At 52.0% G+C, this 13926-nt stretch overlaps 2 protein-coding genes across 4 annotated transcripts in view; one reads left to right on the top strand and one right to left on the bottom strand.

The window, feature by feature from the left end:
- Nucleotides 1–4133: 4133 nt before the first annotated feature.
- Nucleotides 4134–13920, top strand: DNPH1 (2'-deoxynucleoside 5'-phosphate N-hydrolase 1). Of its 2 annotated transcripts, XM_066250858.1 has the most exons (5): nt 4134–4336; nt 9562–9630; nt 9773–9883; nt 13136–13297; nt 13524–13920. In XM_066250858.1, exons 1-4 carry the CDS (start codon nt 4147–4149, stop codon nt 13288–13290), a joined length of 525 nt encoding a protein of 174 aa, XP_066106955.1. In that variant the 5' UTR covers nt 4134–4146; the 3' UTR covers nt 13291–13297; nt 13524–13920. The 2 variants fall into 2 exon arrangements, with proteins under 2 accessions (XP_066106955.1, XP_066106966.1); XM_066250869.1 differs by lacking the exons at nt 13136–13297; nt 13524–13920 and adding an exon at nt 10030–10500.
- CUL9 (cullin 9) overlaps nt 10653–13926 on the bottom strand; it is a 40007-nt gene continuing 36733 nt past the window's right edge. The window contains exons 35-41 of one of the 2 annotated variants that reach the window (XM_066250837.1): nt 13481–13574; nt 12903–12977; nt 12666–12776; nt 12391–12508; nt 11869–11999; nt 11108–11178; nt 10653–11030 (exon numbers count right to left, since the gene is read on the bottom strand). In XM_066250837.1, the coding sequence (XP_066106934.1) occupies nt 10841–11030; nt 11108–11178; nt 11869–11999; nt 12391–12508; nt 12666–12776; nt 12903–12977; nt 13481–13574 (790 nt within the window). In that variant the 3' untranslated portion in view covers nt 10653–10840. The remainder of the gene's footprint in view (nt 11031–11107; nt 11179–11868; nt 12000–12390; nt 12509–12665; nt 12777–12902; nt 12978–13480; nt 13575–13926) is intronic. The other variant, XM_066250847.1, reaches the window with a different exon arrangement.

Below are 13926 nucleotides of genomic sequence, written 5' to 3'. Positions count from 1 at the left end.
AGAGTGATCCCCTGCTCAAGCCAGCGACCCCAGATTAAAGCTGGTGAGCCTTGCTCAAACCAGATGAGCGCGCTCAAGCTGGTGACCTTGGGGATTCGAACCTGGGTCCTCCGCATCCCAGTCCGACGCTCTATCCACTGCGCCACCGCCTGGTAAGGCTACCGGTCTGCTTTCTGTCTCTCTAAATACATATGTCTTTTCTGGACATTTCTTTTAAATGGACTCATATAATATTGATACATACTCTTCTGATATTCTATTAGTATACTTCTGACATTTTCCACAATGAAAACAATCTTGTTGACTTGAACGATGACTTACATTTGTATAGCACTTTGTGTTGAGGGTTTCATATACCAGGTAAGTAAGGCAGAATGACATTTTCACCAATTTCTTAGATGGGGAAACTGAGACTCAGAGAACTTAAGGGGCCTGACTCAGGTCACAGAGCTAATTAGTAACTGAATTAGGATTGGATTTTGGCCTCCTGTCACCTGGTGAGATATTCTCCCCCATCATACTGCCTCACTGAACTGCCCACTGCCCTGGGTCCCCCATCCCATCACCTGGTACCCCATCCACCCACCTCAGGCCTCTGCATTGAGGCGGGAGCTCTGAGCTGCAAGCCGTGCGGCTCTGCACCCTCGCCGACTACCCGTGGGTACAGAGCCGGTCTCAGGGAGTCGTTCCCATCCGGAGAAACAGGCAACACATCCCTTCTACTCTTTCCAGTTCATCCTAAGGTGGAAAGGGGATGCCAGAGACATCAAAAGTGTGGACCTAAGGAGATGGAGGCTGGTTTATTTCCTTTGAGACACAGAGGCAGAAACAAGATGCCCTGTACGTATATGAGCATGTGTGTTCCTCACGCTGGAGGGAAGGCGTGAGCGTGGATGACAAGGGTGAAGGAGGTTGCCCATCAAGTCATCTAGCACATGAAGCATCCTTACTAAAGGGTCATGTGTCTGAGGGTGCCCGGGAGCCCCTTTGCCCCATGGCCTGTGTATCTGTGGCTGTGTCCATCAGTGGACAGAAATATCCTGAAGTCTCTTTGCGTCTTTGTATTTTAAAAAATCGTTACTATGCCTGCTCTGGAACCCCATCTTTGGTATTTTTACTCTCCTTCAGAAGAAACTCCAATGATGCTTTCCTCTGGGGATGGGGACTGGGATCTTGGGACTCACTTCCCACTGCATACCCTCTTGTTCCACTTAAATTTTTTGTCCTATGGAGGGAAGACAAGATGGTGCTGGAGAAGGCGGACGTACCAACATCCACCTCCAGAACCAAAGTGGATTACAAACTAATTTTAAGAACTATCATCTGGAAAAACCAACTTTGGACTAAACTAAGAGGACTCTTTAACCAAGGAACACTGAAGAAGCCACACCGAGACAGGTAGGAAAAGTGGAAACGCGGAGAGGGCTGCCCAGCTCCCCGGAGCAAACGGCAGCTGGCAGCCGGGAGAGACTCGCGTGGTGGGAACTTAGTGTATCCCAAGGTTCTCTTTAACACGCCACAGTCACAAAGCTCCAGGGAAAAGCAACCTGGCCTCATCTCTCCAGGCAGAGGAGAACAGAGGCTCCATCTCCACACATGCTGCAGATGGCATTTCCAGTCTACCTGAATCATTACCAGCTAGAAGCAGCGATCATTGGGACTTGGACATGAGCTGCAAAGTATAGAATTGTGACAACAATTCCAGTGCCATGCGGACTTTTCCTGGATGTGGACTTTTCCTCGACTCCTGCTCCTTGTGACAGCTCCTAACAGACTGAACTGGGGTTGGTTGCATTTGCAGGGATTTGGAATGGTGTTGGGGACAACTTGGACTTGGTGAACATGTTAAGGACGCTACTCTTTTATGGATTCTTGCTGTATTGGCCAAGAGTTTGCTTAAAGGCCTTAATCACTGTAAAAAAAAATAGAAGACTGGATAAAGAAGATGTGGCACATATACACTATGGTATACTACTCAGCCATAAGAAGTGATGACATCAGATCATTTACAACAAAATGGTGGGATCTTGATAACATTATACGGAGTGAAATAAGTAAATCAGAAAAAAACAAGAACTGCAAGATTCCATACATTGGTGGGACAAAAAAATGAGACCAAGAGACATGGACAAGAGTGTGGTGGTAATGGGGGGGGGGGCAGGGGGGAGGGGCACAAAGAAAACTAGATAGAAGGTGACGGAGGACAATCTGACTTTGGGTGATGGGTATGCAACATAACTGAATGACAAGATAACCTGGACATGTTTTCTTTGAATATATGTACCCTGATTAATTGATGTCACCCCATTAAAATTAATAAAAAATTATTTATATATAAAAAAATTTTGTCCTATGTCTGTGTTCTTTTTATAATAAAATGAGGGGTAGCCTGACCAGGCGGCGGCGCAGTGGATAGAGTGTTGGACTGGGATGTAGAGGACCCAGGTTTGAAACCCCGAAGTCGCCGGCTTAAGTGTGGGCTCATCTGGTTTGAGCAAGGCTCACCAGCTTGAGCCCAAGGTTGCTGGCTTGAGCAAGGGGTCACTCGGTCTGCTGTAGCCCCACGATCAAGGCACATATGAGAAAGTAATCAATGAAGAACTAAGGTGCCACAACAAAGAATTGATGCTTCTCATTTCTCTACCTTCCTGTCTGTGCCTCTATCTCTCTCTGTCTGACACACACACACACACAAAATGAGGGGTAAGTCACTGGTGAGATGAGGGGTATGTGCCTGTCTCTCTGAAGATCCAGCTTTTATCAGTTTACCATATGGCTGAGCAGATTACAAAGTGCTGTCAAATGCAAATTTTCATTTAATCCACTTTTTCATTCAACAAATATTTGATAAATGTTTCTTAAGTGCCAGGCACAGATCTAGAAGCTGGGGATATAGCAGTGAACTAAACAGGTAAAAATTCCTGCCTTCCTAAGGATTTATATTCTACCAGGGGTATTAAAGGGGTCCTCCACAACAAAATTAATAAATTATATGGTCCATGAGAAAGGCAAGGCAGGGAAGGATCACAGAGAATATTCCGGATAGAGGCTGCCCTATTGAAGATGGTCAGAGAGGGTGACATATAAACAAAGACTCTGAGGAAATGAGGGAGTGATCCATCCAGGGACAAAAAGGTTCCAGGGACCAGAAAGTGAAAAGACTCTGAGGCCAGCATGCCTGAGGACGGCCAGGGAGCCAGCATTGCGGCAGAAGAGTCAGTGCGAGCATTAGAGCTGGGGTTAGAGCAGTCAGAGAGTCACTAGTTCATGAGGGCCTGGTGGGCCACTGTGGGGTTTGGGTTCTCACCCTTAGTGAGAAGGGAGCCATTGGAGGGTTTGAGCAGAGGAAGGTCATGACCTGACTATGTGTTCACAGGATCGCTGTGGCTTGCTGAGTGGAGACCGGACTGTGTAGCGCGGAAGTGGGGAGCTGTGGGAGAACGCTGAGGGAGGTAAGGGGTGAGCATGGCTGCCCTGGAGGTGATGGGTGGGCATCATCAACATTTGGAAATGCTCAGAAGGGACAACCGACAGGAGCTGCCCACGGATCAGAAGGACGTAGGGTCTGACGGAAGGAGAGGAACTCCAAGGTTCTGGGCCTGCGCAGCCGGAATGGGCAAGACTGCGGGGCGGCCGGGGATAGGTGGGCGCGGTGAGGAGGCCGGCCACTCCTCCCGAGCAAGTTAAAGTTCAGAAGTACAGGAGGCGGTGGGTTCCCCTCACACGGGTATCGTCACCCCTTCTCCCAACTCGTCCGTATGTCACAGGTGTGGACACTTGCGCACCAGGGCTCCGCGCGGGCCCTGGTCAAGTGGCCACGAGCTAGCGCCCCCTGGCGCTGGAAGGGGGCGGTGGTGGGTGCGGGGAAGGGGGGTGGAGATGGGTGCGGGGAAGGGGGTGGAGATGGGGGCGGTGGAGGGGCGGGGAAGGGGGGGTGGAGATGCGGGCGGTGGTGGGGGCGGGGAAGGGGGGGTGGAGATGGGGGCGGGGAAGGGGGTGAAGATGGGGGCGGGGAAGGGGGTGGAGATGGGGGCGGTGGAGGGGCGGGGAAGGGGGGTGGAGATGCGGGCGGTGGTGGGCGCGGTGGTGGGGGCGGAGATGGGGGCGGAAAAGGGGGCGGAGGTGGGGGCGGTTGTGAGGGTCACGATGGCGGACGCGGGAGAGCGTGGGGCGCCGGGGCAGTCGGGCAAGCGCGGGCGCCTGGCCTTGTACTTCTGCGGGAGCATTCGCGGCGGACGGGAGGACCGGCCGCTGTACGAGCGGATCGTGTCGCGGCTGCGGCGCTTCGGCACCGTGCTCACCGAGCACGTGGCAGCCGCGGACCTGAGCGCGTGGGGTGAGGCCGCGGGGTCACGGAGCGCGGGCTGCAGGGGACAAGGATGGGCCCGGCCCCGCCCCTTTACCCAAACTGCCCTCCCCCGGGCCGTGGCCGCCTGCCACTCCGCCGCGCGCGGGCACGGAGCCAGCGCCCTGCTCGAGAAGAAAAGGGAACCGGTGTGACCGAGGGCAGCTGCGGTGGGAGCCCAGTCTCCGCACTCAATGCTGCATTATCTAGGCCTTCGTTCCTTCTTGGAGAACTCTCCAGCTCTTTTCCAGTGTAGTTTGGAGGGAGGGGCAGAATGGGCGTGGATGGGACGGCTTGGCTTTCCGTGAACCCCGCTGGCTTCTTCTACCCCAGCTGAAACAAAGTAGTTTTCCCACGCCTCCCCACCTGCCGTGGAGGTGTCAGCCCTCTCTCAGAACGGCAGACCCCCGCTGTCTCCACCACCACCGTCTCCCGCGCCCTCTGACCAGGCTGTTAGGTGCTCTCCCCCTGCGCTAGGTCTTTTTTCCCCCTTGATTGCCAGTGTTATTGAGCTATGACTAACATACAGCATTGTATACTTTTAGGGTATACTGCATAATGACTGGACTTTCATATGTTGTGAGATTACCACAGTAAGTTTAGTTAACATCCATCACCTCATGAAAAAATTTTTTTCCTTCGTGATAATTCTTAGGATCTACATTCTTTTAAGAACTTTCAAATAACCACGCAGCAGTGGTAACCGAAGTCATCATGGTGTACATTACATTTCTAGTACTTACATTTTGTGTTTGCTCACAAAAATTAGGGGATCAGGGAACGTGCAGAAACTCCAGTGCGTTCAGCCTTTTGTATCAAGTGCATTTTCACCAGTGAAATAAAAGTTAGTTTTGCATCTCATTTGCATAATTGAACAACTTTCTTTGACTTGTTTGCTTTTTTTTAAATTTTTTTTTAAAATTTTGTTTATTCATTTTAGAGAGGAGAGAGAGAGGGGGAGAGAGAGGAGAGAGAGACAGGGGAGGAGCTGGAAGCATCAACTCCCATATGTGCCTTGACCAGGCAAGCCCAGGGTTTGGAACTGGGACTTCAGCATTTCCAGGTCGACGCTTTATCCACTGTGCCACCACAGGTCAGGCCTTGTTTGCTTTTCTGATGTTCTTGTTTAATTTTAAAAAATCAAATGCTTTTTTATCACTTCATATTTGGAAATATCCCCTAATTTTTGTGAGCAGTATATTTTATAACCAGAAGTTGGTACTTCCTGACCACTGTTATTTAATTTCTCAACCTCCTATTCCCCACCTCTAATAACCACAAATTTGATCTCTTTTGCTAGGCGTTTGGGTTCTGTTTGCGTGTGTGTGTGTGTGTGTGTGTGTGTGTGTGTTAGATTCCACATATGAGATCATATACTATTTGTCTTTGTCTGACTGACTTGACTTAGCATAATGCCCTCAGAGTCCTTTCCAATGGTAGGATTTCCTTCTTTCTTATGGCTGAATAATATTCCATTGCATATATACACTATAACTTCTTTATCTATTCATCCACCTGTAGACAGGTGTTTCCGTGCCTTGGCTATTGTAAGTATCGCTGCCTTGAACATGGAGTGTAGACTTCTCTTCAACAGTATTTTCATTTCCTTTGGTTATATTTTCAAAAATGAGATTGCTTGGGCATATAACAGCTCTATTTTCAATTTTTTGAGGAACCTCTGTACTGTTTTCCATAGTGGACACATATTCCCTACCACAGAGCACAGCCATTCCCTTTCTCCACATCTTCACCAGCATTTGTTTTTTCTTGTCTTTCTGATGATAGCTGTTTAAACAGACCTAAAGCGTTATCTCATTGTGGTTTTGATTTTCATTTCCCTAATGATTAGTGATGTTGAGCACCTTCTCATGTACCTCTTGGCCATTCATATAGCAACTTTGATAAAATGTCTGTTCAGGTCCTTTGCCTGTTTTAAATTGGATTGTTTTCTTGCTGTTGAGTTGTATGAGGGTTTTTAATTTTTATTTTTTGTGTATTTTTCCGATGTGAGAAGCAGGGCGCGGCAGCGGGAGGTGTAGACAGATAAACTCCCGCATGAGCCTGACAGGGATCCATCCAGCATGCCCACCAGGGGATGATGCTCTGCCCCTCTGGGATGTTGCTCTGCTGTAACTGGAGCCATTCTAGCACCTGAGGTGGAGGCCATGGAGTCATCCTCAGCACCCGGGCCAACTTTGGTCCAATGGAGCCTTGGCTGCAGGAGGGGAAGAGAGAGACAGAAAGGAGAGGGGGAAAGGTGAAGAAGCAGATGGGCACTTCTCCTGTGTGGCCAGGAATTTAACCCGGAACTTCCACACGCCAGGCCAACGCTCTACCGCTGAGCCAACCTGCCAGGGCCACGAGGCTTTTTATATTTTGGATATTAACCCCTTACCAGATACATGGTTTATCAATATTTTTTCCCATTCTGTAGCTTGTCTGTTTTATTTCTTTTGCTGTGCAGAAAGCAGCTTTTTAGTTTGATGTAGTCCCACTTGTTTATTTTACTGCTTGTGCTTTAGGTGTCATATCCCAAAACCATTGCTAAGATCCAAGTCAAGGAGCTTTTTCCTGTTTTCATCTAGGAGTTACATCGTTTCCAGTCTTTTTTTTTTTTTGTATTTTTCTGAAGTTGGAAACGGAGAGGCAGTCAGACTCCCGCATGCACCCGACTGGGATCCACCCGGCACGCCCACCTGGGGGCGATGCTCTGCCCATCCGGGGCGTCGCTCTGTTGCGACCAGAGCCATTCTAGCGCCTGAGGCAGAGGCCATGGAGCCATCCCCAGTGCCCGGGCCATCTTTGCTCCAATGGAGCCTTGGCTGCGGGAGGGGAAGAGAGAGACAGAGAGGAAGGAGAGGGGGAGGGGTGGAGAAGCAAATGGGCACTTCTCCTGTGTGCCCTGGTCGGGAATTGAACCCAGGACTTCCGCACGCCAGGCCGACACTCTACCACTGAGCCAACCGGCCAGGGCTCCAGTCTTACCTTTAAATCTTTAATCTATTTTGAGTTTGTTTTTGTGAATGGTGTAAAACAGTGGTCCCCATCCTTTTTTGGGCCACGGACCAGTTTAATGTCAGAAAATATTTTCACAGACCAGCCTTTAGGGTGGGACGGATAAATGTATCACATGACCAAGACAAGCGTCAAGAGTGAGTCTTAGATGGATGTAACAGAGGGAATCTGGTCATATTTAAAAAATAAAATTGTTCAGATGTAAATATAAATGAAACAGAAATAATGTAAGTTATTCTTTCTCTGCAGACTGGTACCAAATGCCCACGGACTGATACTGGTCCACGGCCCAGGGGTTGGGGACCACTGGTGTAAAATAGGGATCTAGTGTGAATATCCAGTTTTCCCAGCACCATTTATCAAAGAGATAGTCTTTTCTCCATTGAGTATTCTTGACACCCTTGTCAAATATTAGCTGACTATACACACACACACACGGCTTTATTTCTGGGCTCTTGATTCTGTTCCATTGGCCTATGTGTCTGTTTTCATGCCAGTGTCATACTGTTTTAACTTTATAATATAGCTTGAAATCAGGAAGTGCAATGCCTCCCTATTTGTTCTCATGATTGCTTTGACTATTGAGGGTTTTTTGTGGTTCCACATAAATTTTAGGATTGTTTCTTCTATTTCTGTAAGAAATGCTATTAGAATTTAATAGAGATTACATTGAATCTGTAGATAGCTTTGGGTAGTATGGACATTTTAACAATATTGATTCTTCCAATCCATGAACGTGGGATAATTTTCCATTTATTTGTGCCTTCTTCGATTTCTTTCATCCGTGTTTTATAGTTTTCAGTGTACCGATCTTTTGCTTCTCTGATTAAATTTATTCTGAAGTATTTTATTGTTTTTGATGCTATTGCAAATGGGATTGCACTCTTTTTTATTTTATTTTATTTTTTTTTAAGATTTTATTTATTCATTATAGAGAGGAGAGAGAGAGAGAGAAGGGGGGAGGAGCAGGAAACATCAACTCCCATATGTGCCTTGACCAGGTAAGCCCAGGGTTTTGAACCAGCAACCTCAGCGTTTCCAGGTTGACGCTTTATCCACTGCGCCACCACAGGTCAGGCGGGATTGCACTCTTTTTTAGATAATTTATTATTACTGGGTTTTTCTAAAACATGGTTTTGATCAGTTGGTCTTATCAAACTCTTCTAGTTTGAAAATTGTGCCTAAAACTGTTTGATGTACTTCTGCTCAGAAAACTTGAAATGGTTCCCCCATACCCTACCTAGGAGGCGATCCAGGATTTGTGGGATGTAATGCAATCCTGGGAGACCTCTTTAAAAAGACAAAATCATAGAATTGCTAGGGTGCCTGACCTGTGGTGGCGCAGAGGATAAAGCATCGACCTGGATGCTGATGCTGAGGTTGCTGGTTCGAAACCCCAGGCTTGCCCGGTCAAGGCACATATGAGAAGCAACTACTACGTGTTGATGCTTTCTTGCTCCTCTCTCTAAATTCAATAAGTATAATTTTTTAATTGCTAGGGTGTTGGGAAGCACCCGTATAAGTGAGGGACCCTAAAACTTAAGGTTCATTGGTTTCATAGCATGTCCAGCCTGCCTGGAAGTTCTTTCTCACTTTAGTGTGCTCGATATAATGAGGGAGCTTGAGATTATCCAGCACGGGTCAGGTTAAACTGGAACGGCTCACCCTCCTGGTTCAGTTCCCACCACCTCCTGCAGTTCCTTTGCATTTGGGCAGTGGTTCTCCAGCTCTGGTATGAGAATCACCTGAGAGCTCATGAAGCAGCTGAGCCCACTGACACGTGGGTCTGTAATTTTCTCAAGTTTACAGATGATTCTGGTAGCTGTCAACGCTTGAGAGCCACTTCATTCGGCTCGTCTGGTCTTCCTCCACTTGCATGGACCAATCCTTGCTCCCACCTGCTGTTTCCCCCGCCTGGGATGCTCTTCCCCCTTCTCTCCGCCTCTAATCACTGTGACCTACAGCAAGTCCTTCCCTGGCCCTAATGACACACCCCACCTTGCACAGGATTGAGTTTTTCCTGCAGCTGTTCCATTTCCTCGCTCCTTTTCATGGACCTGTAGTGTTGGGCAGGTGGTCAGATGACATCGAGCACGTCTTCCTCCCCGAGCAGGGTGGATGCGAGTGGTGGGCAGAGAAGTAGTTTAAGTACTAAGGACTGGGGTGGAGCGTGGCCTTAACCAGCTTTCCCTTCACCACAGGGGAAGAGGCTGCGGGGGGTGACAGGTTAATCCACCAGCGGGACCTGGCCTGGCTGCAGCAGGCAGACTGTAAGTGGCCCTCGCTCCTGCCTGTGAACTCCTCTGGGTTGTCAGCTTCCCTGGCTGCCCCGAGCTCCCTCTTTACCATACTCACTGCCATCTTTCTCTTACAGGCCCAGATTTTGAACCTCAGCCTCATTTTTCTTCCCAGTGGTTGTGGCAGAAGTGACCCAGCCATCCTTAGGTGTCGGCTATGAGCTGGGCCGGGCCGTGGCCCTCAATAAGCGCGTCCTGTGCCTGTTCCGCCCGAAGTCTGGCCGAGGTGAGTACTACAGGCCCTGGAGGGCCCAGCCCTTGGCCCCCTTCCTTGGGAGGCTCCGAGTACAGTGTCCTCTCCCAAGGGCTGGGGAAGGGAGCACAGGGCGGGGCGTGTGTGGGAGGCACCATCACCCCCTTCTGCCTTCCCAGTGCTTTCAGCCATGATCCGGGGAGCAGCAGATGGCTCACGCTTCCAGGTGTGGGACTACGAGGAGGGAGAGGTGGAGGCCGTGCTGGATCGATACTTTGAGGCTGATCCTCCTGAGCAGATGGCTTCTTCCCCCTACCTAACCACTTGACTTATCTCCACTTTATTACATGCTTCTGATCCCACACTCAGCTCTAATACCATTACAGCCCTGCAGGACCGGTACCGAATGAAAAGGTGTATTTACAATTCTAACGTTATGTCGTTATGTGTGGTGGGCACAGCAGGTCCTCGGTAATATCCTCTTCTCACGCCACTTCGCTTCAAGGTGTAGAGATGACCTTTAGAAGTCTCTGGCCCCAACAGGCGGATACTTTCTAATGCCCTCAGGCCCCTGCCAGTAACATCGAGTTTAGGGGAAGGCTTGTCATGGGGGATGGCTGTTCCCACCTCCTCTGACACGAGGCTGGGTCTGGGGCACGTGAGCATGCACCATGTCCTTCATTTCCCTTTGTCAGCTGAGGTCCAGTGGGTCAGCTTTGGGCCTTCTCTGATGAAAGGGTCTAGAAGTGGAAAGGAAACTAAAGAGTGAGAAAGGGTGGGGGGGGGATCTGAAGTGGGCTTTGGGGAAGCTGCCCAGCCTGCCAGAGAAGTATGTGAAAGTTTATTCAGTAAACAGAAGAAGGTGCCACAGATGCCAGGAGTTACCCCCTCCGGCCACCCCAGGACAGTGGTCAGAGCGAACTCCCAGCCCCTTGGCCCCAGGGCTCTGGGGCGGCTCCCGGTACCACCCCCCGCCCCGTGTCCTGTCCCTCAGTCATAACCATCCTCCTCCTCGTCACCGAAGAAGAAAGTTTCTCGGTACAGGCTCTCAGACTCCTCGTCATAGGAGAAGCTGTCATTGTCCAGCTCCTCATCAGACTCATCCCGCTGCCACTCTGGCATGTCATCCTCATCGTCTTCCTCCTCCTCATCCATCTCCAGCCCCGAGGAGCCCTGGGACCTAGGGAGAGACAATGCCACTCAGCCCTGGCTGGAGCCTGACATGTCCCGCTCCCCTGTGGCTCTGCCCGTACTCACTGATTGCTGGGCACGTTGGACCCTTTAGCCTTCCGGGCCTCTAATGCACTCTGGATGCCAACCCGGAAATCCTGGCACAGAGACAGAACGTGAAGAGCCGGAGAGTGGAGGCCACTGGGCCTCTGTGCCCAGGGGTCCTTCACCCAGTGCTGAGGCCTATCAGGTGCCAGGCCCCTGGCAGGCATGCTCTCAGCCTGCTCTCCCTGCCTCCCCGCAGCACCGCACAAACCACTGTCTTGCGTAACTGAACGCGGAGGTGGTCTCCAGGCACGAGACAGTGCCGCTCAGGCACAGCGGCCGCACACTGAGGGCTCATTGTGTATGTTCATGTCTTTTCTTCCCAAGTTCCTCCCAGTCTGTAAGCTGCCTGAGGGCAGGACTTACAGTTCAGACTCAACATCAGCGTGTTACAGCTGCAAGAATCTCAGAGGTCCCTTACTCCAATAGACCCCAACCCCCTGGCCCCCACTCCTGGGATTCTGAGTCCACATCTAGGAAGTATGTCTGATAAGAGTTCCCCAAGTGATTCTGATGAGCAAGGATCTGGCCAGTACCCCTGATCTGGGCTAACTCCTTTATTTGGTACGAAACACCAGGCAGTTAAGTGGCAGGGTCCAACAGCACCCAGCAGGCTGGCCTAGGAGCTGGGACACACACCCAGGCCTCCAAACATCCCTTCACCATCCTTCGCTGCCTTTCCTTCGGGGTGTCCGGGGGAGGGGTGCGCTGGGCACAGGAAGTGCAGGCCTGGCGCTGCATACCTGGGTGGAATGCTGCAGGATGGCAAGCAGTCGTCCCTGGATCCGCCGAAGGAGCTCCAGGCCCACGTGGAGGCAGTTGGCCCGCAGGAGGCGCAGGGCCAAGGCCAGGTCTCTGCACTGCAGCAGCTCCTCTGCAGAGGGGGCAGGGTGCAGGGCTCCCTCCTTTCCTCCAGCTCCCCCCTTTCCTCCTTCAACAAACCCCTAGCAAGTTCCACCAACACCGCCAGGCCCAGCCCTAGACACCCATTTCCATGAGGCTCATGCTGTCTGGTGGGGACAGCGTAACCAAGTGAAAGGTCAGGTGAAGACTGTGCCCGCAGGCACTCGCAGCCTGCATGTCTAGACCTTTACACGCAGACTCTCAAAAGGCTGATGGCCACGAGGCTATGAAGAACTGGGAGGAGGAGGACCGAGAGGAAGTGGGAGCTGGGGTGGGGGCCGGCTCTGCCCTCTTGTCTGTTGGGATGGGCTGCTCAGAGGGGTGGGGGGCAGGAGAGGGCTGACCCGGCGGGGCGGGCTCACCGAGGAGGATCTGCAGGGCATTGGTGTGCAGCTCCAGGTTCTCGGTCTGCTGCTCCACCACGTCCATCTGCTCCGTGTCCTGGTTGTAGAAGCTGTACACGCAGGCATAGGCCAGCACCTAGGGCCGCCCGAGTCAGGCCTCTCTCCGCTGAGGCGAGGCCCGCCCCCACCTGCTCCCTCCTCGTCCCCTCCACCCAAACAGGTGAGAGGACAGCTGCCCTGCCACCAGACCCCCTCGGCACACCCCTCCCCAGCCCTCCCCTCTGGGCCACTACCTTCCGAGCCTGCTCGAGTCCCCGGCAGGCATCGCTGAGGAAGGTGAAGGACGCGGGCGGGGGCGCCTCGTGGACGGCAGACACTCGGTTCCACAGTTTCACAGCAAACTCCTGCACGGGGAAAGCAGGCGGGTGCCAGCCATGCGCACACGTGCCCGTCAGAACAGCCCTGGTCCGGGTGGGCCCCGCCCCTCCAGACCGGCAGCCCCAGCCCGACCCAGCTTTGTCCGCGCTCACCCGGGCCTGGAGATGGAACCTGCACCGCTTGTTGTAGTCCTGAAACCGCTTCTCCTGGGAGGCTGCCCTGCTCACCTGGGAGGACACAGCAAGGGGGCTGCTGGGCTTTGCTGGGTCAGAATGGGGCTCATCAGACTAGCTACCGTTCACAGAGGCCTTTCTACACTTTCCCCAGATTTTCTCACTTAGTCCTCAGAACTCTGAGAGGTCGGTCATATTCCCTCCTTTTCCAGACGAGAATGCTGAGGTGTGGACGAGTAACGGACCCAAAGCCACACACTCCGTGGTGGGACCAGGCTCTGACTCAGAGTCCTTGCTCTTCTCTGCTCTGTCCTGCTGCCCTGAGGATGCCCAGCACTCCTCGGCCCCTCTTCAACTTCTTCTGTAGCCACCAGGTGTGAGAAGTCCCATTCTGGGACCTCCCAGCACCCGTGCGTCTCTATGGCTTCTGTCTTCTCTACAGAGCCGCTATCCCAACAACTGTTCGGCTGCTCTGCACACAGCCTCTGCCCCGGGGCGGCAGAGCGCCCAGCCTGACCGCCCTTGGCTACCACCTCCCCTGGTGCCCAGCCCCTCACCATGGCAGAGCAGTTGTAATAGTCTTTGTGATTCGGCTTCCAGGACTCGAGGCAGCGCCAGCAGAATCCATGGTTGCATTTGGCACAGGTCATGCTACGGAGGAAGCCAGCCGGTCAGAGGGCTCCTGCCTCTGGCCACATCAGGAATGCCAGGAGCCTGGATGCACCACTGACAATGTCCCTGGCCCCTCCATGCCCTCAGTCTCCTAACCATGCCAGGTCCTACTGAACTCACCCTTGCTTCTGAATTCCCCCACACAGTGTGGACTCAAAGTGCTGGAAGGAACATGAGGTCCTGGAAGCACTCTGGAGTGCCGAGGGGCGGGTGGGTCACCGCCCTTGTCGCCCGTCTTCCCATAAGCCCCATGGCCCCTCTCTTCCTACCAGGCCTCCTACCCTCTCCTGTGCCTGCTGCCTCCCCCAGGGCCCTCAGTACCCCCTTCTTA

This window comes from Saccopteryx bilineata, chromosome 1 (assembly GCF_036850765.1).
Source record: "Saccopteryx bilineata isolate mSacBil1 chromosome 1, mSacBil1_pri_phased_curated, whole genome shotgun sequence".
Taxonomy (NCBI): Eukaryota; Metazoa; Chordata; class Mammalia; order Chiroptera; family Emballonuridae; genus Saccopteryx; species Saccopteryx bilineata.
Note: the sequence above shows the minus strand (reverse complement) of the source record. Positions and strands in the feature narration are given on the sequence as shown.

What these genes read in the sequence shown, in the direction of transcription:
- DNPH1 (XM_066250858.1), top strand. Translation starts at nt 4,147, where the DNA reads ATGGCGGACGCGGGAGAGCGTGGGGCGCCGGGGCAGTCGGGCAAGCGC. An exon ending in CGCGGACCTGAGCGCGTGGG is followed by an intron (nt 4,337 to 9,561) that starts GTGAGGCCGCGG and finishes CCTTCACCACAG; the next exon opens with GGGAAGAGGCTGCGGGGGGT. An exon ending in CTGGCTGCAGCAGGCAGACT is followed by an intron (nt 9,631 to 9,772) that starts GTAAGTGGCCCT and finishes TTTTCTTCCCAG; the next exon opens with TGGTTGTGGCAGAAGTGACC.